Source organism: Petromyzon marinus, chromosome 52 (genome assembly GCF_048934315.1).
Source record: "Petromyzon marinus isolate PM22_M1 ecotype Great Lakes invasive population chromosome 52, UKy_Petmar_22M1.pri1.0, whole genome shotgun sequence".
NCBI lineage: Eukaryota > Metazoa > Chordata > Hyperoartia > Petromyzontiformes > Petromyzontidae > Petromyzon > Petromyzon marinus.
Window position 1 is genome coordinate 5,792,033 of NC_133718.1, and position 20,754 is coordinate 5,812,786.

Genomic DNA, 20,754 nt, shown 5'->3' on the forward strand with positions numbered 1-20,754 from the left:
ATCCAATAACAGAAATGAAACGCAAACGGCGAGACGTTTTTGACAGATCATCGCTCTTGATCCATACCGCGCTGCCAGGAAAGGGGGCTAACACGGCCGCGCCAAATTATATTTTGGTGATAAAATGGGCCAAAGCACCGCCGTGGAGGAGACGTGACAAATGCGCCTGCTTAAATTTGACGAGCTTTGGACGGCAATGGAAGCAGCAACGAAACTGACGAGGTACGGCGCCGCCCTCTGCTGTCCCGCTCGCAAAAACGCAACACGCTTTGGTCGAGAACCCGCTGCCTTGCCCTGGAGAGGAGACATTGCGGGGACAGGCGACGTTTCAGGCAGTGAGGTCCTTGCTCCGTACCTCACTGCCTGAAACGTCACTGATCGGGCAATGGCCTTTCATCGCTGCCCAATCAATCGGCGACGTTTCGGGCAACGGCCCGTCTTCATAGCACAAAACTAAAACTGAACGATAAACCATTTTGTATTTTACCAGGTAAGGCCCACTGAGATATACAGCTCTTTTCCAGACAAGATCCGGGCCACAAACGATAGTTCAACTAAGTGGCTTGCGACGTGGAAATTTGTAGCGGCCAAACACTCTAAACGCACGTCGATTACAAAATGCGGAGAAAAACCAGAGGACGGAGAGAAAAATCCACACAACCACAGGTAGAACATGCAAATTTCAAATATATAAATGGTTGGGATTGAACCCACGACCTCCTGTATACCAGGCGAGGGAGTTAACATCTCGCCACCTGGGAAATCCAGGTGGCGGCAGTTCGTAGTCCGTCGTCACGCACGACGACATTCACTCGCTCGAAAGTAAAGCAAAAAAAAAGCAAGCCCTTCATCGACGAACATTTCCACGGCCGATTTCGCGACCGGAATCAATCGTACGGCAACCCCTGCCGGCACTGACCTCGGCGTCCGGTCGCAGCGAGCGGAGGTAGCTCTTGAGGTCACCGTTGGTCATGAGCTCCATGACAACGAGAGTGGGCTGCGCCAACGACACCACGCCGAGCAACCGCACCTGCGAAGCGACGGGAGAGAGGCGGCGCCATCACCCGTCGCGGTCCGTCGTTGGTGGCCGTTCCATTCGCCGCCACCGCGCGCGGTTCCCCCGGAGCCAGGCGCCGAGCGAAAGCGCGAGGGCGCCCACCACGCACGAGGCCGTCGCGCTCCAAGTGAGTGGCGGTTATCTCATTTAGCACCGATACTAAGCAGGCCCAAGGTAAGGGCCACTCTGCCATATAGCTCTTTTTCAGAAGTGACCTGGTGACACATTAATTGCTCAACGAACTGGCTCATGTGGAAATTTATAACAGCCAAAAACTAAAAACGCATGATTCTAAAGGTGCAGCAAAAAACCAGAGCACCCGGAGAAAAATTGACGTGACCACGGGAAGATAGAACGTGCAAACTCCAACCATACAGCAGGCGTCATAGTCGGGATCAAACCCACAACCGCCTGGATACCAAGCGAGGTAGTTAACATCTCACCACCGTGGCACCCGAACATGGGACGTTGGGGAACCATCGCTGGGGGCCATCAACGGCTCGATCCACGCGCCAATGTTGACCCCACCGTTGCCCGTTTACCGTTTACAAGGAAGTCTAATGACACTGGGTTCTCATTCATTCGCTCGCTCTCTCTCTCACACTCTCTCTCTCACACTCTCTCTCACACTTTCTCTCGCACTCTCTCTCTCTCGCTCTCTCACTCGCTCTCTCACTCAATCTCTCGCTCACCACGTGGTGGCAGCTGAAGGACTTCATGACGGACGCCTCGTTGAGGAACTCGATGCACTCCCGCATGGAGGCGCCGTCATTGACGGTCTTGACGGCGACGCGTGTCTCCACCTCGTCGGGCACGATGCCGCGCGCCAGCCCCTCGTAGACCATCCCAAACGAGCCCTGGCCCAGCTCCCGCAGCAGCACGATCTTGTCCCGCAGGACCTCCCACTCGTCCGGAACGTACACTGGGAAAAGAGGGAAGGGGGAAACGGGGTGGGGGGGGGGTTAGCACTCCAGAGCACGTCAACTCGCGAGGGACCCGGGGATCCGTTTGAGCTAATGGCACAACCATATCGCATTGATGTCATATATGTTAAGCAGCGCACAGACTCCTCCTTCTCTGTACTTGGGACAGAATTCAACGTAAAGCATTCGGGTCCATTAATGATCCAGCACTGAGCCATTCAATCAAGCGGCGGTCAATCGCTTCCTTATCACTGTTCCATCGCTACTATCGTGGCTACCGTTCCCATCATCAACCGATTCCTCCACTCGAGTTGGGGACTGGGTCGAGGAGACCGGCTGTTTCGTCTCATCCACCAGGCTGCGTTCAACCGCTGCCACTCCCCGCAGGTCACACAACTCAACTCGCTCTCCGCTAATTCCCCGTCGGATCGCTCGACTCCGAACCTTACTCCCCTCGCCACCATCACCACTGTCTCCCCTCTCACGTTCTAGCAGCCTCGCTCGTTTCGCCAAAGCGAGTAACGTGAAGAAGCACTCGCAGCTCGCGTGAAGAGGGCACCGCTGTGGCGAGAAGTTAACTGGCTCGCATGGTATACAGTTGCGGGTTCACTCCCAGCCCTCAAGTCTGCAGTATATTTGGAGTTTTGTTTTGCTCGGCGACGCTCACGGCACCGCGAGACTCGGCTCCACTTCATCCCGGGGTGCTCGGGGGGGGGGAGGTTCAGGAGAGAAAAATGCAGGGCTTGATGCGGACAGAGCGTCCCACAATGGCTCGTCTGGAGAGACGCGAGAGCAAATGGCCCTTCAATATCGGGGGGGAATAAAGGGGACATATTTGACGAACTAAGCCCACGCAGCTGCCGCTAACTGGCATTAATAAGGCCAATTCGTTGATTTTTGTCATTTACTATTCTCATGAATGAACTAAGGGTAGATGGCGTGTAATTACATCCAGCTGAGAGCCCTCTCAGACCAAAAGTTTGTTTTCCGAGTGACTTCAGATGGAATGGCTAAGATAACCATTTCAAAAAAATTATTAATAACCGTCACTTTGGAATTCCCAAGCAATCAAAAGGAGAAAAAAAAAGAGTTGCAATTAAGTTGAGCAACACCAGTTCACTTTTTTCCCCAAAATGGCTCTTAAATATCAAACCAAAACGTTCGGCTAAAAACACCAGGCAACTTAAAATATAATTCGTGAAAAAGCCTCGGGGGAGCACGCGCAGCCGCGGGCTGCGCAGCAAGGAATCGCGATCGATTTCAGTGCTGGGGCCGCGTAACGAGCAGGAAAATCAATCGCGGATCATAGCGCTGTCTGCGAAAAAAAACCCCCACGCGTTGACGACACCGGATTGGCTCACAAGTGACGGCATCGCATTTATGCCCCCGGCGCTATTTAAGACCGAAACCAGAGGAAGATTTCTCCGCAACTCGGGCCGTCGCCCGATGAGGCTGGGAAAAATTACCAGCGGAATGTCACGGCACCCGAATGGTAAATGTTGTTGTGGGTTTAATCTCCCAACACACCGGGTGTGCTGAACCAGCAACAAATTGGCCTCATTTGGTTCACGTGACAAACCTTACTCACTTGGCTGTGTTGGGTGGCGGCGGGTTTAACGACGCATTTATATTTTCGTGATCTAACCCAAAAAAAAAAACCCCTCTATTATGGTATAATATTGGTCACGAAAGCCCTTACACGTGTTAAAACCGTCTTCGTTCTTTTAAGCCGACGACGAAGCGACGGGCGTCGGTAAACCGTCTTCGTTCTATCGCCGCAGCTTGCCCGTTCTACCGCGCGCGTATTCCACAGGTGTTTCGTACGCCCCGGCGATTTCGCTCCCAAAGTTGCGAGGGGCAAACATCGGCCGCGGCGTTTGCACGGAACGTGCGCGCGATCCGACGACGCAGCGCTCGCGTATTCGGTTCACCTTTGGTCGGGGGCAAAGAGGGCCCCCCCCCCCCCCCCCCGTTGGTGCCGTCACCGAGTCGCAACTCCTAACACGAGGACAGCACAGGTGGCTTTAGGCCGCTAAATTATTTCATTAGCCCACGCGCGCACACTCTGAGTGACCGGAGTTGCCATTTTGACACAAGTTGCTCTCTCGGGCAAAGAACATTTATAAGCACTTGGTTAATTCCATTCAGGTTGTACCTTGTATGTACGTAAACCTTATTTTTTCGCACCGTACGCAAGCAACCGTGCTAAACGGAGGTGCACATTACCTCACAGGCCAGTTTGAAATTATCGTTCGCAAATGCAACAAAATGTTCATTCATCTTAATGCCTCATTGTTATTTTAACTTGATACGAAGCCATAAAGAAATTTCACCAAAAAGCAGCTGTTGCGCAATCGGTATTGCGCTGGAATTGGAACAACGAGGCAAGTGTCTTTAAATTCCCCCGCCGGGTAAATGTGTCCAAGCAAAGGCAGTCAATCAATCGGAGGCAGTTTCAGGTGTCGCCAGATTGCCAGCGTTTCGCGGTTGACTCGGATGATCATCCCTTCCGTTTCATTAGACCTCCTTTGCCAGTACCAAAATGTAATAATAGGGTTTTTCCCCTTTTTTCTGGCAACATAACTGAAACCTTTTCACGAGGAATCATGTCGGCATTAACCACAATACCTGCGGTCAAAATGCAAACAAAAAACATACTATGATAATACATGCATTGTCCTTGAAACTGATTGGTCCACACCAAGGGACGGCTTTCTTTTGAGCCTCGACCCAATTGGTGCTCGACCAGATGACTGCAGGTATTGTGTTGCCAGAAAAAAGGGGAAAAACCCTATTATTATCCCTTCCGTTGTTAATAAAACGAATACCACTTTGTGGGGGGGAGGGGGCGGGTCCAAACAGCAGTTCTCCGAGAGACTTTTAGCCCTCAATGCTCATTTGCGAAAGAAAAATCACTGGACTTTCTTGACTTAACTGCCGACCGCGCCTTCAAAAAAGAATCACGTGCCGGAAGAAGAAAAAAACGTATTCCAGATCTTTTGAAGATGACTTACTTTCGTTGGCGCTGACATACTCCGGATTGTCGGACGTGTAGAGTCTGCCGAGGGGAACATCGGCATTGTTCCTGCGAAAAAGTGAGCACCAGAGAACAATTCAGGGACAAATGGCAAGTAGCAAGAAGTACCCCAAAGACAATGCGCAATACTCTTTGGTTCTTTCGGTAAAGTCACGTAGGTATAAAATAAAATAAATCACGACGTTTCGGGCGCAACACAAGCGACCGTCATCAGGTGCCTACGTGACGACTTTGCCGAAAGAACCAAGGAGCGTGGATTCCTGCAGTCACGAAGGCTTCAAATCAACAATGTGCAATATTGAAAGACCCACTCGAGTTAAGAACTGAACCTAACATGACACTCTCCTGACGCGCTTTCGGGTTGCACCGCGTGTTGTTCGGCACGATGTCCGACGTTTCGCTCCACGGGCATGCGGAGCTTTCCCAGGAGCAGTTACAGCTACACGGTCTCCCTCAATTGCAGGGCGAAATCAATGGCTCTAATCAAATCCAAGAGCTGCGCCAAGTGCCACAACCGTACAAACCTAGGTGGTCGTGTACAGGTTTCGCACGCTTGACCCGGGTTCGGGCCGCGCGTGCGATTTCACGCTGTACATGCGTAAAAAAAAACCTACATCTACCCAAAATCCGCGATAATACGCGGCTTAAATTCCCTCCGATGCGGCGAAGTGGTCAGACGTGGGACAACCCTGTGCGTGCGCTGTGTGCGCCACTCAGTAGGCAGCTGCCTCGTGCACCATTTGTTTGGAAAGCATCTACTACAATCCAGCGCACCTACCAAGATGACGCTTTTATTAAGGCACACGGCAATAAGGCTGTTTGTGTCATAAAAAAAAACATTTGAGTACATAAACGTACGTTTGCGTGCGTAAACGCAGAGGCCATGTTCGCGCGTTATTTATAAATATATATTTTACCGGGTAAGGTCCTCTTAGATATGTAGCTATTTTTCAGAAGTGGCCTGGCCACAAATGATAGCCCAACGAAGTGGCTCATCACATGGACATTTATAGTGGCAGCCAAATAGTCTAAAATGCACATCGATTCCAAATGCAAATTCTAAATGTGGAGGAGAAAAATCCAAACAACCACGGGGAGAGAGAGAGAGAGAACACGCAAACACCGGCAGGACCGGGATCGAACCCACGACCTCCTGTATACCAAGTGAGGTAGTTAACATCTCACCACCTGGTTTTCCCGGGCGGCGGCCCGCACTCGCTCTCTCTCCGCAGTCAGTCACGCGCAGGTCTTTGGTGCGGCAGTCGTAGGCCACAGTTACACGCTCGACGACACTCACGTGGCTCGTAAGAAATAACGGCACGGCCCGTTTTCGCTCACCTCTTCCGAAACACAAACACCAGGGCGAAGAGGACGATGCCTGCGATCACCACAATCGTCAGCGTCACCACCACCGGCACCACCACGTCGTTGCTGTTGTAACCTGGCGCAACGAATGAACAAACGCGTTTCGCCCCGCGACACCGAAACGCCGAAACGCCGTCATGGAAATCGTGAAGATCGTGTTTACTCCTGGACAGATTGGTCTCTGCCGCAGGAATGTGGAATGTCCACCCACTCGCTCAGGATGCCGATGGGTGCCACACCCATTTGAGTCCTTAAGGGTTCGCAGCCACTTTTGACGCTACGTGAATGTCACAGTAATGTTACATGTTTGATACAAAGAATATAATGATAATACCTGATGAAAAAAATGTTGTTTAGTTTTTGTTTAGTGGCGAGTGAAATACGAATTGTGCCTTGGGCCTCCCCACTTCATCAACCAGCAGTAACCAGCATAGTAAAGTACGGTCAAACAACACCCTTGACCAACACTGGGAGGGGGGAGGCCATCATCCAACAGTGGACTGACAAATCAGCGGTACATTATTATTACTCTAATCACCAAATTTCACTCCCCAATTTATCCATTGGATTAACATTAGCTGCCCCGCCCATGCTGCTGACATATGGTGTAAAATGGGAACTTCGGGCATGCCGGCATAAACAAATGAGCAACGGGCACATGCCCGAAGTGGGTGAGCGTGTGCATTTCACCGATCCAGATGTCAACAGCATTACGTCTTAAGGGGTTAGACAAACGCCGCAGCCTGCGATGTGCAGAGCGTCGACGATGGATATTATGAGAAGTTCTTGGAACGCAGATCGTTCAATTAGGCGCACTGACCAAACTTGGGAGCATGCACTCCTGTGGCCGGGGTCACTATCCGGCAAAGCCGGGAAAATCCTCGGTCATAGTGTGGGAATTTACCGAACAAAGCCATAAACCTATGAGACTATTTCCACATTTATCTCTCGGACCTCCGATGAGCACGGTTGGCTACTTACGGTTTTAAACAAGTTCAACAGACATGGCTATATCTATGGGACCTTGGTGCCAGTCTCAACTGCCCAACCCGAGCTACAAATCCTCTGATACTTGCATTGTTTTTGTACCGTTCGCCTGTTTGCGTTCTCTGGTCTGACACTGGTGAGACAAGGCCATAGAGAAGGCTGACACTGGCGTGGGCCAATCAGTTTCAAAGACAGTGCCATATACTATCAGAGCGTGTTTGTTTGCCTGATCACCACAAGTACATGTGGTTAACGCAGACTTTATACCTTGCAAAAAGGTTGATATATTTGGTGTCTGAACATCTAACACCTGCTGTGCTATTGCCAAAAAGGGTAAAAACCTATTGTTTTTCATACATCCATCCATCTCTGAATAGGATTGGCACTCACATCAACGTTGATGGATTGCAACCAAGAGCAAAACGCGTGCCCTCAAAGCGAACCCGTTAGCACCTTTGGTGTTATACGGTCCGTGAACCCCAAGCAGAGTGCTAAATCCCGGAAAACCCACCGATGTGTCCCCCAGCAGTTTAAACGCACACGTAGGCGCCCTGTGCTTATACCAGGTGACCCCGGGGGGAGGGGGGAGGAGGGAGGAGGTGCAGGCGACCGCACGGATGCAGGACATCTCGTCCTGATGACGGTGTGACTGCAGTCAACCTCTGCTCAGTGGGAGGTTGATCATTCTCCTCTGCTGTCCCCGTTACCTTGATCTGCTTTGTCCCAGCCCACCGTGCCACTGACACCGCTCCCCCCCTGCCCTCCACCACCACCCCACGTGTCCCCTGTTCCAAGCCCAGGGCTCAACAAAACTTCCTCTCTCTCCTCTGCTTAAGAACGATTCTCTCATTTTTCGATTTAAAGCTTTCGTGACTGCAAGGATTCATCTTCTTTGGTTCTTTCGGTAAAGTCACGTAGAATGAAAATAAAATAATAAATTAATAAAATAACACAATAAAATTCTCACGACGTTTCGGCCACAACACAAGTGGCCGAAACGTCGTGAGAATTTTATTGTGTTATTTTATTTTATTAATTTATTATTTTATTCTCATTCTACGTGACTTTACCGAAAGAACCAAAGAAAACGATTCTCTCGTTGTGTTTCGGGAAAAAAAAAGACCAACAACCAAATGGTCATGCGCGCGCCCCAGTTTTTTGCTGGTACGGCTGGAGAAGAAGGCGGTTCTATCGAGACACTTAACCGAATCCACTGTGATCTGCAAATCGTGCCGCGACGACCCCACCACTCACTGTGGTCGGAGATGGTGAAGGTGATGGGCTCGGTCCACGAGCCGTTGCCGGCCAGCGACGTTGCACGGACTTTGGCCGTGTACTTCCCGGGGATGGGCAGGAACATCTTGCAGCCGCCCACCTTTTGGTACTGGGACCGGGAGACGCACTTGGGGTTTTCCGGCTGCGAGGATAAAATACATTTTTCTTACGTTAAAAAAAGTGTTGGCTGCGACTGGGATTGCAGACTTGCATCCTTGCAATGCTGTGAATCATCTCAAAGCATCAAGTGCTACCTTGTGCGTGTTTTTAGTAAATGATGCTACCGCAGACGGTCAGCGCACTGGACTTGCAATCCAGAGGTCGCCGGTTCGATTCCACCTCCCCCGCACTGGAGTTTAAACGAATTATCTCAAACCTCCCCACGCCAGTCCACCGAGTCCCCGTGTGGTCGGGTGAAGTGTGTCTTCCTCCCACATCTTCAAAAGGTGTGTCTGGCCGGCATGAAGTGTGTCTTCCTCCCACATCTTCAAAAGGTGTGTCTGGCCGGCATGGAAGATTCAGCAAAAATGCTCTCTTAGAGGGGCTCGCGAGAGCTGCCCCTTCCACCGGCAGTGGCGCGCAAATAACTCCAGGGCTGAATCTCCACCCTTGCACACGTCTCTCTGTAGTTCACGATGCCAAGTTGACACGGCGAAAGCGTCGTCAGCTCGAGCGCCCCTTAACCGTTGGGCCGCACCGGGCCCACGAGTTGGGCAGCTTCGCCAGACGTCTTTTGTTTTATTGCAACTCAACGCCAGCTCGGTACAATACGCCAATCGCAAAATGGGGGCGGTGGGGGGAGGAGCAGAAAGTCCGCGAACAGCAAACCCAATTTCGGCGCAACAGGGCTGAGCGAAGTTAACTACCTCGCCTGGTATGCAGGAGGCCGTGGGTTCGATCCCGACCCTGACGCCTGCTGTACATTCTTTGGGTCTTTCGGTAAAGTCGCGTAGATAGTTTCAAAGAAAATAACAAAAAACTACGACGTTTCGATCGCAACACAAGCGATCGTCATTAGGAAAAGGGGGTTAGCTTCTAAAGGCAAACTGTTTATAAAGGTTTTAAATGGGCGTAGCCCAAATGTCAGCAGCATGGGCGGGGCAGCTAATGTTAATGTGAGTGGTGGGTGGCGACCGCGACGGTGGTGGGTTTTCCACCAATTAAAGGGCTGCCAAATAAAAATTAGCATGTCAATGTAAGATCGGTGAGCGGCCTCCACGGCGAGTGCGCTGAGGTGGCTATGTTAATGTGAGAGATTCGCATGTTAATGGGAGATCGCAGAGCAGCAATCTCAAGGTTGGCGCGTGAAGTGGCTGTGTTAGTGTGAACTTGTTAATGAACAACTAACATCGGAAGGTGGTAGGATGGGAACATGGCAGCCAGTTATGATTTAAACTGGATGATAACGTCCTTCCAATGATTGCTCCGTTTGTACCCATATTCTCGGTTAAAATTGTGTCTGTATATATGGATGGCTTCATGAACTAATCTTTGTTGATAGCCAGTGGGTTTGCAAAGTACCATCGTCTTCGAGAAATGTTGTATATTTATAGTTTGCATATATCTCTTCCCGTGACCATGTGCACTTTTCACCGGGCCCTCCGGTTTTTCCCTCCATATTTAAAATCAGCGTGCATTTAGAGTATTTGGCTGCTGCTATCAATTTCCACGTGATGATGATAAGCCACTCGGTCGAGCTATCATCTGTGGCCAGGTCGCTTCTGAAAAAGAGCTATACAGCTCAGTGAGCCCTAACCTGGTGAAATACAAAATAGTTTGAGGTTTTAGTTTAAATTGGGCTCACTCCCCCAACCCAGGTGGGGACCACGTGCAGGGGGGGACATGAATGTTTATATGGGGAGGGGAAAGGGGTAAAGCGGCAAGGGGTAAGATAACTTTATTTATTAATCCAATGCTTTTAGCCGTGACTGTCGTACAATCAGAGCGCCAGATATGCAAGAAACGAATACACATGCTCGTCAGTGTTATGTGCGAGTGGGACGTCAGCCCACGTAGCCACGGAGCCACGGAAGATAACTAACATATTGATTTAAAGCTGTCGTGACTGCAGGGATTCATATTCTTGGTTCTTTCGGTAAAGTCACGTAGAAGGGAAACAATAAAATAATAAAAATATAAAACAATATTCTCTCGACGTTTCGACTGCAACACAAGCAATCATCATCAGGTGTGAAAACCAGAACAAGAAAATTAGAAAAAAGTGGCGGTTAGCTTGCTTTTTTAAAATTATTTTATTGTTTCCCTTCTACGTGACTTTACCGAAAGAACCAAGAATATAACTAACATACTTGGGGAAGAAAAAGGGACAGGGGGAGGGGAGGAGGAGAACCGGGGGGGGGGGGGGGGGCGGGGCGAGGGGGAGTTCGCCGGACGTTTCTGACGGAGAGGGACGGCGTCGTTGAGTTGCGACTTGCCTCCTGGTCACGGCGGTAGAGAACTTCGTAGAGCAGGATGAGTCCGTTGGGCCTCTCGGGTTCGGCCCACATCAGCTGCACCCCGCCGTCCTCGGCGATCTTGTACGTGACGGGACCCACGATGTCGTCCGCGCCGGCTGTAACGCGACGACGAGAAACGAAACGGCCACCGGCCAAGCCACGGCATTTTAATGTCATGAGCAACGGCGGCAACTCTGGTGGCGCGGGATCGGCCATCGCGAAACCGAAGTTCTGTTGGCTTTGAATCGGGGAATCAAGGCACCGTCGCTACCGACAACCCCACAACTCGGTACAATCCCATCGAGCGATGGAGTCCTCTGGTCTAACCAGTGTGAGAGTGCGTTCAAATGTGCGTTTCATAAACAACGGCTGGTCCCACAGAGAGAGCAATTTCGGGTAGTCACGCGGACGCTTGTTTTGGAGATCTGATTGGAAGTTGCAATAACAGCTATGGCACCAGGCAGGGCAGCAATCGGGTTTGTCCAGATTTGGGCAACTTATTGTTTTTTTTTTTAAACAAGAAAAAAAGGAGCAGAAAAAATAGTCCGTGACGACTGCTATAAATCTGCTCTCTAGTTATGTTACGCGAGTAACAACTGCCCATCTGAAGCATTTAAGTCGGGTTCACAGTTAACGGCAAAAGTGGGATTCCTGAAATTCATAGGATTCCGAAGAAATGGCTTCAGGGCTGTCTGCAAGCATTTCCGATCCTCCTAAGAGCCGTTTACCGCTCATTCCCCGTGCCGTCTTTCAACTTTTTAACGCCGTCTTTCTGACTTTGGCGTCAAATCGGAAAGTTCGAAGGCTGCTACTGAACACGCTTTTCGGTCGGCGGTCGTAGTCATCGTCGGGTGGAATTAAATCAAAACAAGCCGCTGCGGTTGAAAGCAACTTCCTCCCTGCGGATAGCGACACGGAAAAAAAAAATTTGATTTTTTTTTATTGGCGACAAAAGTATTTCGGTCAACAATTTCGTTCCAGGGCACAACCGCTGGCGGCGGGGGGGGGGGGGGGGGGTGGGCGGCACCCACCTTCGGGCATGGTCCTGGCGAAGACGTAGCTTGGCGTGCTGCAGCCAACGCGCTCCGCCTCGTGGTTGCAGGTCTGCACGTTGACGAGGTACAGCGTGAAGTGCTGCAGGCCCGAGATGACGGTGCGGTCGTGCACGTGCACGCTCTTCTGCCCGACGGGGAAACTCTTCGGCTCGTGGCTCTCGGTGGGGGCGAGCGGCGGGCGGGCCGTGCCCGCCGTGCTGTTGGACGGGGCGATCGTGACTTTGGCGTCGCCGGCGACCGTGCCCTCGCCGCCGCTGGACACGTCCCTGCGGCGCCGCGACGGCCTGGGAGCGGCGGAGACAGAAGGCGGGGGGGGGGGGGGGGGGGGGGTTTGTAACGGACACCGTTAACTTTACGTCATCATGATCGCGCGGTCGATTAGCACCGAATTAGCACCAGCACCTCCTACATACGGTGCGAAAGAAGTTCAACATACGTACATAAGGTAGGTTACGCAATCTAACCAAAAAAAACTCAATTATGGATATTTGGTAGCGAAAGCCTATGGTGTGAAACTCACCAGGTAGGTTTTTGGAAACAATATTATGATTTATAAGTGATTTGTGGGTTAAGCCACTTCATGAGCTGACCAGGTTTTGCGTTCTCAGAACTCTCTACCACCCAACGCAGCCAAACAAATTCGAATGTCGCGTGAAAAAGCTTTTAATGATGCGCCTATTATTATTCTTCAGCTCACCATTCTGACTTCCTGGACCCTGTCCTGACAATGCTTTTTAATAACCCCACTCCTTATCTCAAACACAATCATCATGTACAATTATAAAATTGCTGTAATTTTCCTTGGAATAAGGAGCCATGTAAATCTATATAAGATAAGATGAGACATTCGCGAGAGAATGTAGGGTCTTGCAGCTTGCTCAGAGAAGCTGAGAAACCAGTGAGACTCATGGGTAGTGGATGGGGAAAGTCAGGAGGGGGAGATGTTAACTACCTCGCCTGATATACAGGGGGTCGTGGGTTCGATCCTGACCCTGACGCCTGCTGTATATTTGGAGTTTGCATGTCTCTCTCTCCCCGTGGTCACGTGGATTTTTCTCCAGGTCCTCCTGGTTTTACCCAGCCACTGTAAAAAAATGTTTTTACCCTGCCACTATAAATTTCCACATGGCGTCGAGCTATCAATTGTGGCCAGGTTGCTTCCGGAAACGAGCTACATAGCTCAGTGCGCCTTACAGGGTGAAATAAAACAAAGTTTATTTCCATAAATAGTTTAAGTAGTAGTGGCAGACATACAGGGCACACAGTGCCCGCCCCAAGAACTCTTCTCTGCATCACGCTCCGTGACCCGAACGGGAACTGCTAATTGTTGACATTCACTTAGTGACCAGTGGGTGGCAGCATGGCCACACGCTGCCACCTACCCATGCATGTTGAACTTCTTTCGCACCGTACATAGCCAACCGTGCTCATCGTAGGTTGCGCGTGGAAGGACAACAAACTAAATGAACAAAAAGCGGCTCTATAAAGCCATTGAGTTTTCAACGTAGAAGCTTAACCACGACTCTGTTCCCCCTCTTTCAAAATTAGTTTTCAATCTAGATTTAAAAGTGTTCGCTCCGGGTGGCACCGACCGGCTCCAACATTGTGTCGAATACTTATTTTTTCACTGACGCATCCAAGTCAGGCTAGGGGCAGTACCGCCGACGTCAACATGCGACGATCGAGTTGGGACGCGTGTGGACAATGCGGCGACGCCGTGTTTGAGTTGACCGAATGATGTCAACCCCACAGGCTTTTTTCGCACGATCACGATACAGACATCTCGCGAGGTCAGCGTATCATCGCGGTTCTGGCTACAGCGATTGCACCTTGCACTGGTTCAGTTCGGACGTGCAATTGGTATCGATGCAAGAGGCTATCTTACCGCCTTTCGTCTAACCACCCAAGAAGCCTAACGCATATGGCTCAGCATCGCTAAGCAAGTCCGTGGCAAGGTTCCAAAACTGCCTGTGCAGTCGCGCCAACATCTTCGCTCACACATTTAGAGCTGTTACCTGTGTACGGAGACCGATTAGGAGAATTTTTACACTGAAGTTGAATAAAAAAATTACGTGGGCGTGCACAAAGCAAAACAAAATATCACTTGATTGAATATTTCCCGGGCGTGATGAAAGGTGCTTACATTATTGAAATGTGTTTTTTCTGCGGTGGCCATACCTGGAAATAAATCCCTATAACGTCACTCGCTAACCAGGCAACTAATTATCACAGACAACTGACATTAATCTTGCTACATGAAGAAACAAGGACATATCTTTTGGCAACATTCAGCAAAAACCAAGTTGCTACGCACATAGCGGTTGCGCTGCCATGCAAGTCTCCACCCCCCCCGCCCCACTGTGCTTTCGGGGTAATATCGCACGTTGTTCGGCGCGACGTCCGATGTTTCGCCCCCACATGCTTCTTCAGGAACACGGCGCGTGGAGCGAAGAGTGGGACGTCGTGCCGAACAGCACGCGGCACGACCCGAAAACAAAACACGCGGAGGAAGTCAAAACGGATTGCGGAAAGGAAAAAAAAACTACAGCACTTCTGCGCTCAAGCCACAGGAGGGCACACAAGGAGCGGAGAACGCTAGGCCGGGGTTGGGGGGGGGGGTGTTGGGACGGACAGGCAGGTGGGAAAGGCGCCAGACCCGCTGTTGGGGTTTTTCCTCGACGACACTCGGCCGAGGAGCGGTTGGCGGGGCGGAGAGATGGGTGGCGGCGGGAGTCGGGTCACGTGACCACACGCGCCCGCGCGCCACATCTCGCTCCCGCGCGATTCTCAGAAAACCCTCGGGCCTCCGCTACCGTCGGCGTTGGGCGGAGGGGTTGGGGGGGGGGGGCGGCCGGTGAGGAGGGGGGGGGGTGGGGTGGCGGAAGAAAACCAACCTGGGCACGAAGATCCAATTGTGCAGGAAGTTCTCGAAGGCCTTCTGGAAGGCCGCGTGCTCCTTCTCCCGATCCAGCTCCGCCTCCTGCTTGGGCCGCGCGCACGTCGACTCGTCGCCGCCGCCACCGCCGCCGCCGCCGCCGCCGCGGCCGTCGGCGCCGTCCGTGCCGTTGGGCCGCACGCCCTCGTCGATCGTCCCCGACGCGTGGTCCCGAGTCGGCACCTTCAGGCCTGGGACGCGCGCAAAGGTCAAAGATGACGAAGATCCCCCGCGCGGCCCTCCCACCCCCAGCCCCCCCCCCTTGCCCCGTGTGAGCCGCACACCAGAGGCTTTGTTTCGCTAGAATGTTTGTCGATACTCGTGGATGAACTATGAACGATAAACATACTTTTGTATTCTACCAGGTAAGTCCAACTGAGCTGTATAGCTCTTTTTCAGAAGCGACCAGGCAATAAACGATAGCCCAACAACAAAGTGGCTTATCGCGTGGAAATTTAGAGCAGTTAAACACTCGAAAAACGTGATGCCAAATAATGAACGCATGTTGATTCTAAATGTGGAGGGAAAAGCTGGAGGATCCGGAGAAAAATCCACTCGACCACAGAGAAAACATGTAAACTCCAAATACACAGACATCGGGGTCGGAATGGAGCCCACGACCTCTTGTATACCAGGCAAGTTATTTTTTTTTTGACATACAGACGAGTACGAGACTCATTCACAAGAGTGACCCCGGAGAGATTGATTATCAACAAACCCCCCCCCCCACCACCCACCCCCCCGGTGGCGGGAAGGCTCCGACGCCGCCGCACGTACCGGGCAGGCAGTAGTCGAACTCGTAGAGCTCTGTGTTCTCGGCCTGCTGCTGCCAGCGCACCACGTAGGAGGTCACGTTGCCGTTGGGGAACGCCGGCGGGCGCCACTTCACCAGCAGCTGCGACGAGGAGTTTGACACCGAGAAGACATCCTGCGGCGTCGAGGGCGCTGCGTCGGAGGGCGGACGGGGGGGGGGAGATGATGACGTCAAGTTAACGGCGCGCATGTTAAAGCTAAAACTATTTTCGAGAATAAGAGCTACGTAGCTCTTATTCATATGATAAGCTCAGCAAAGTGGCTCATCACGTGGAAATGTACAGCAGCCAAACACTCTGAACGCACGTTGATTCTAGGTGCGGAGAAAAATACACGCGACCACGGGGAGAGAGAGACGTGAAAAATCCAAATATAGAGCAGGCGTCAGGGTCGGGATCGAACCCACGACCTCCTTCATACCAGGCGAGGCAGTTAACATCTTGCCACCGACAGACGGCGGAGGAGAGCCGTGCAACGCAGCCGCGAAAAATCCGCGTGGGTAGAGGGAAGCGCAGCAAGTCCAACGGCGGACCGGACAATCACAAGTTCAGTCTGGTAAGGGCGGCACGGATTTAGCACCGAACGATGCGTGGATCCACTGAATAAAAAAAAACACGCTCAAGATACGCGCGTAGAATCGTGCTGCCCGGGAAGAGATTATGTGCATTTTATGCAAACTACATGTAAATTATACGATCGAGTAACACCGTGGCAAACATCACAGCACGATTCTTGGACGCTGACAGTGAGTCCGTGACAATTCATCACATTTCCAAAAAAGGTGAGAATCATCGAATGCCGCGTGCTGATGACGAGCACGAAGTGCGATCCCGAGAGAATGGTGACGACTTGGGGAGGCCTTCATCCAGCAGATGATAATAAAAAAAACGGTTTTTCATTTCCAACATGCGTCCGTGCCTGCGTGCGCGCGCGTGCATCCACTCACTGCTGGCGTTGGTACGCAGGTAGATGATCTTGCTCTTGGCGCCGTTGTTTCCCCGGCCCTCGTCCGACGAGGTGAGGACGAAGGCCTTGACGAAGATGGCGTACTGCGTCCAGGGCTGCAGCCCGCGCAGCAGGATGCCCGGCGACGAGCTGCCCCACGAGTTGCCGCCGCCGTTGCCCTTGAGAGGCGGAGGGTCCACGTCGACCGACGTCCAGCTGTTGGAGCCGCAGGCGTCCTGCCCGTCGAACTCCGTCACGTTCTGGTAGGGCCTGGGGTGTGCGGAAGAAGGGGGGGAGCAGAGTCGTGGTTAAGCTTCCACGTTGAAAACTCAATCGGCTTTATGGAGCCGCTTTTTGCCTTCCGAGTTTGTTGTCCTTCCCGCACGTCCGATTAGCACGGTCGGCCTACGTACGGTGCGAAAGAGGTTCAATGGCGTACATGCATATGCTTCACCCCAGAGTTTTAGTTTTACGTTCAAATGTAAGAAGCGGACGATACACGCCTTCTCCGTCACATTTATGTAATTCCACGTAAATAAAAAATAAAATCGTTGTTCAAAATATTTGCTAAGCCACACACAGCCTTCTGGTAAGTCCATCATTTCAGCAGCACAGGTTCTAGGCAAGCAAATTCCGGGCCGGTTTCAACATTCAGTGTTTTCACCGTCAGCCAGGCTTTCTTAAAACAATGCTGGTGACCTGCCCAATGTTTACGTTTGTGTTACACTCCACTTGCATATTTTATAATTCACTACCCATCCAGCTGGCCATGACCAAATCAGATGCTAGGGTTTCATCCCTGCTGGAAATCGTCGCCAGGGCACAGCCATCAATCGCCAATTGCTGCTGCCAAGTGGCTCAGAAGTTAAACTATTTTTATTTTGCCAGGTATGGCCCACTGAGCTATAGAGCTCTTATTAAGAAGCGACCTGGCCGCAAAAGTTAGCTCAACGAAGTGGCTCATCAAGTGGACGTTTATAGCAGCCAAATATACAGGCGTCAGGGTCGGGACCGAACCCACGACCTCCTGTGTACCATGTGAGGCAGATAAGTTCAGAATATTTGGCTGCTATTAATGTCCACATGGTAAGCCACTTGGTTGAGCTATCGTTTGTGACCAGGCCGCTTCTGAAAAAGAGCTACATAGCTCAGTGGGCCTTACCTAGTAAAATAAAAATTGTTGTTTATAGTTGTTAGCATCATGCCACTGCGGTGATTCGGCACGGCCCGAGGGCAGCGAAGAGGACGAGAACCTGGGCACGTGGCGAGCCAGCGTGGATTACTTACGCCTCCTTGTAGAAGACGACAAAGCCCAGCAGGTCACGGTAGTCCGGCAGGCGGTACGACTGCCAGCGCAACAGGATCTTGTCAAAGGTCATCTGGATTTGCGTGAACGTCAGGACCGTGCTCTCGCCTGCGAGCGTTTACAAGGGGGGGGGGGGGGGGGGGGGGACGAGGAAAGGGCCGGCGGTCAACCTCCGTGACGAATCCACGCGTCGGACGAATTGAGGTTTTAAAATGCAGCGCAGGCACGGCGGGGCAGAAACGGAGGCGCAGTGGCTAGCGCGTCATGCCGAGTGCGATATTATGGCCACGGCATTTGACCGGCGATCGAACGGCGACGGTCACACCGCATCGTGCGCTTTCACACGCGCTTCTGCGGCCGTCACGGAACACTCTTTCCCTTCCGATGTCAGGAAGCCACGGGAGCTATGCACTTTTAAATCATCCGGATTGAAAACTAATTTCTTTAGAGCTGCTTTTTGTGTTTAGTTTGTTGTCCTCCCCCCGCACCTTCGATTAGCACGGTTGGCTAAGTACGGTGCGAAAGAAGTTCAACATACATGCATCAAGTGGTAAGCGATATCTGAACTGGTTCTGGACCCCCATGTCGCCCACCGCACGCTGACCAGATTGGCAAAGTTATGGCCACACAACCCCCATGACCGACAAGTGTGGCGAGGGCTTCAAGCTATATGGACACAGGGCCTGATGAAGGCCTCCCCACCACCACGCCGTTTCTGCCGTCACGGTGGCCGTTCGAACATGCTTCACCACGAGCTGTCGCTCGCGCAATTTGATCGAGGAAGGTAAGGGGTGAGTGAGTGAGCGAGCGAGCTTGCGGAAGAGGAGGTGGTGTGTTCCCAAAAACGGATCAGTGAGGTTAGTCCCCGGGCCAGGAATCTAACTGCGGTCGCCGGGCTTGTAAGGTCAGTGCGCGTACACGAGGCCTGGTCCCCGTTGGTTTTGAGCGAGATGTCCGAATCCTCCTGCCGCCCCTTCGTATGGGTCTTCTCCTCCATGGTGTAGATCTCGGACAGGCAAAGCTTGGGGTTGAAGTGGAAGAACATCTTGCCCTTGCGGATGGTCAGGTTGTGTTTGTCCCAGTCCCACAGCTGTTGGAGGTTTTGGTTGTCGAGCACATAAAAGGAGTGGTTCCTGAAGAAATGAATTGAGGATTTCATTAGCAAGTTGCACGTTAAACCTTTTTCCCGTTCCGAGACATCTGCAAACTGCAGGATGGGTCCCGTTCACAGCTGAATCTCAGAACACGCAAGGCGTAGCGCCGTTTTTTTTAAGACATTGTGCTCACCGCAGAGAACTGTAGCGACACGACCACACTCTACGATAGCTGGCGCCAAACTGTGCCACATGCCCTCCCACATGCCATTGTGAGAGCCTCGGTACCGATTAAGTTATTTTACACATACGTCATGGGAACGGAATGATGTACGTGTACATCATCAGTTCTTCTATGGAATACAAACGACATTGGCAATAATGAAAAAAAACGTGTGGCCCGGTCTGCTAATTAACTGCGTTCATTGTTATTCACAACTAAGTTTGCATGTTAACCGTCGTCCCCCGTGTCCCTTCCCCTTCTGTTTATGACGAGAATCACTTCCTACCCGGGATCCTGGGAGTCCCCGTGGATGGTGTGGAGGTTACGGAAGAAGGAAAGCGAAACGAGCGCGTAGGACCGCTTGATCTTCACCGAGCCGGTCACCTCCTCGATGAGTCCCAGGTTCGCCTCGAGCTCGGTCGCGATGTTGTCTGCGAGCGGAGGGAACAAAAACCACAGTGCGGTACACTACTACTGCTACTACGCGCCAAAATAAGATAGGCACAAATGACATTCGCACCAAACGTTTATATTCAGCTAAACCGTAAAAATCATAGGTGTTCTGCTTAGTCAGCTCGCAGCCGTAGCAGTGAGCATTCTGGATAGTCACGTGATCAGGAAACCTCTTCTGGTAGAAAGAAGGGAGGCTTATATATTTATCAATTTGTTTTTTTATATATATATAGAAAGATAACGGTCGGTCACAGGCCTGGCCATGAACAGGGGAAGAGTCAACGGCACTCTCCAGACCCACGGGGCGGGGGCAGCGGCGGCTGGGCGCAAAAAAGGGCCACTCTTCCGAGCCGTATGAACTCACCGACAGGTGATAGTCTCACCGTGCACAATGCGCCGCCTGAATCGAGTTATTTAATCACTGTACGCCGCTCCATTTCACGCGTGGCTAGCAAACATGTCATTCGGTTCTTGAAATAGATTTATAACTCCGTATTCCCCAGGGGGACAATGTCCCACTGTTTTTGGTCCAAGGCGCGCAACGAATGGATGCATCGATCAATCGATTCTGGTGCTCGCGAGATGGTAATCGAATCGGTTATTATTTTTACTTTACGATAATGTAAATGAAATTCCAAAGAGGAACTGCGTTCAGATTGACGGAATGGATAAAATGGTACGAACGAGACTGAAAATAAAAAGTACAGGGAGAGTGAAAAATTACATACAACGGAAATTGAGAAAATTACGACCTCGAATCATAAGAATGAATCATGACATGCCTGGTGGATGAATAATCAATTATTAATAGAGTCCATTACCAAGGTATG

The 20,754-nt window shown here is 51.5% G+C and overlaps 1 protein-coding gene across 2 annotated transcripts in view; it reads right to left on the minus strand.

Annotated features, from left to right (window-relative positions):
* The window catches only part of LOC116953599 (insulin-like growth factor 1 receptor), a 115,348-nt gene that overhangs the window by 4,644 nt on the left and 89,950 nt on the right, over positions 1-20,754 (minus strand). For both annotated transcript variants that reach the window (XM_032973938.2, XM_032973937.2), the window contains 13 exons: positions 19,758-19,902; positions 19,073-19,287; positions 18,136-18,262; positions 16,850-17,118; positions 15,868-16,035; positions 15,050-15,281; positions 12,132-12,439; positions 11,080-11,216; positions 8,624-8,786; positions 6,356-6,458; positions 4,995-5,065; positions 1,750-1,979; positions 920-1,030 (listed from right to left, as the gene is read on the minus strand). In XM_032973938.2, coding sequence (XP_032829829.2) covers positions 920-1,030; positions 1,750-1,979; positions 4,995-5,065; positions 6,356-6,458; positions 8,624-8,786; positions 11,080-11,216; positions 12,132-12,439; positions 15,050-15,281; positions 15,868-16,035; positions 16,850-17,118; positions 18,136-18,262; positions 19,073-19,287; positions 19,758-19,902 — 2,279 coding nt within the window. The remainder of the gene's footprint in view (positions 1-919; positions 1,031-1,749; positions 1,980-4,994; positions 5,066-6,355; positions 6,459-8,623; positions 8,787-11,079; positions 11,217-12,131; positions 12,440-15,049; positions 15,282-15,867; positions 16,036-16,849; positions 17,119-18,135; positions 18,263-19,072; positions 19,288-19,757; positions 19,903-20,754) is intronic.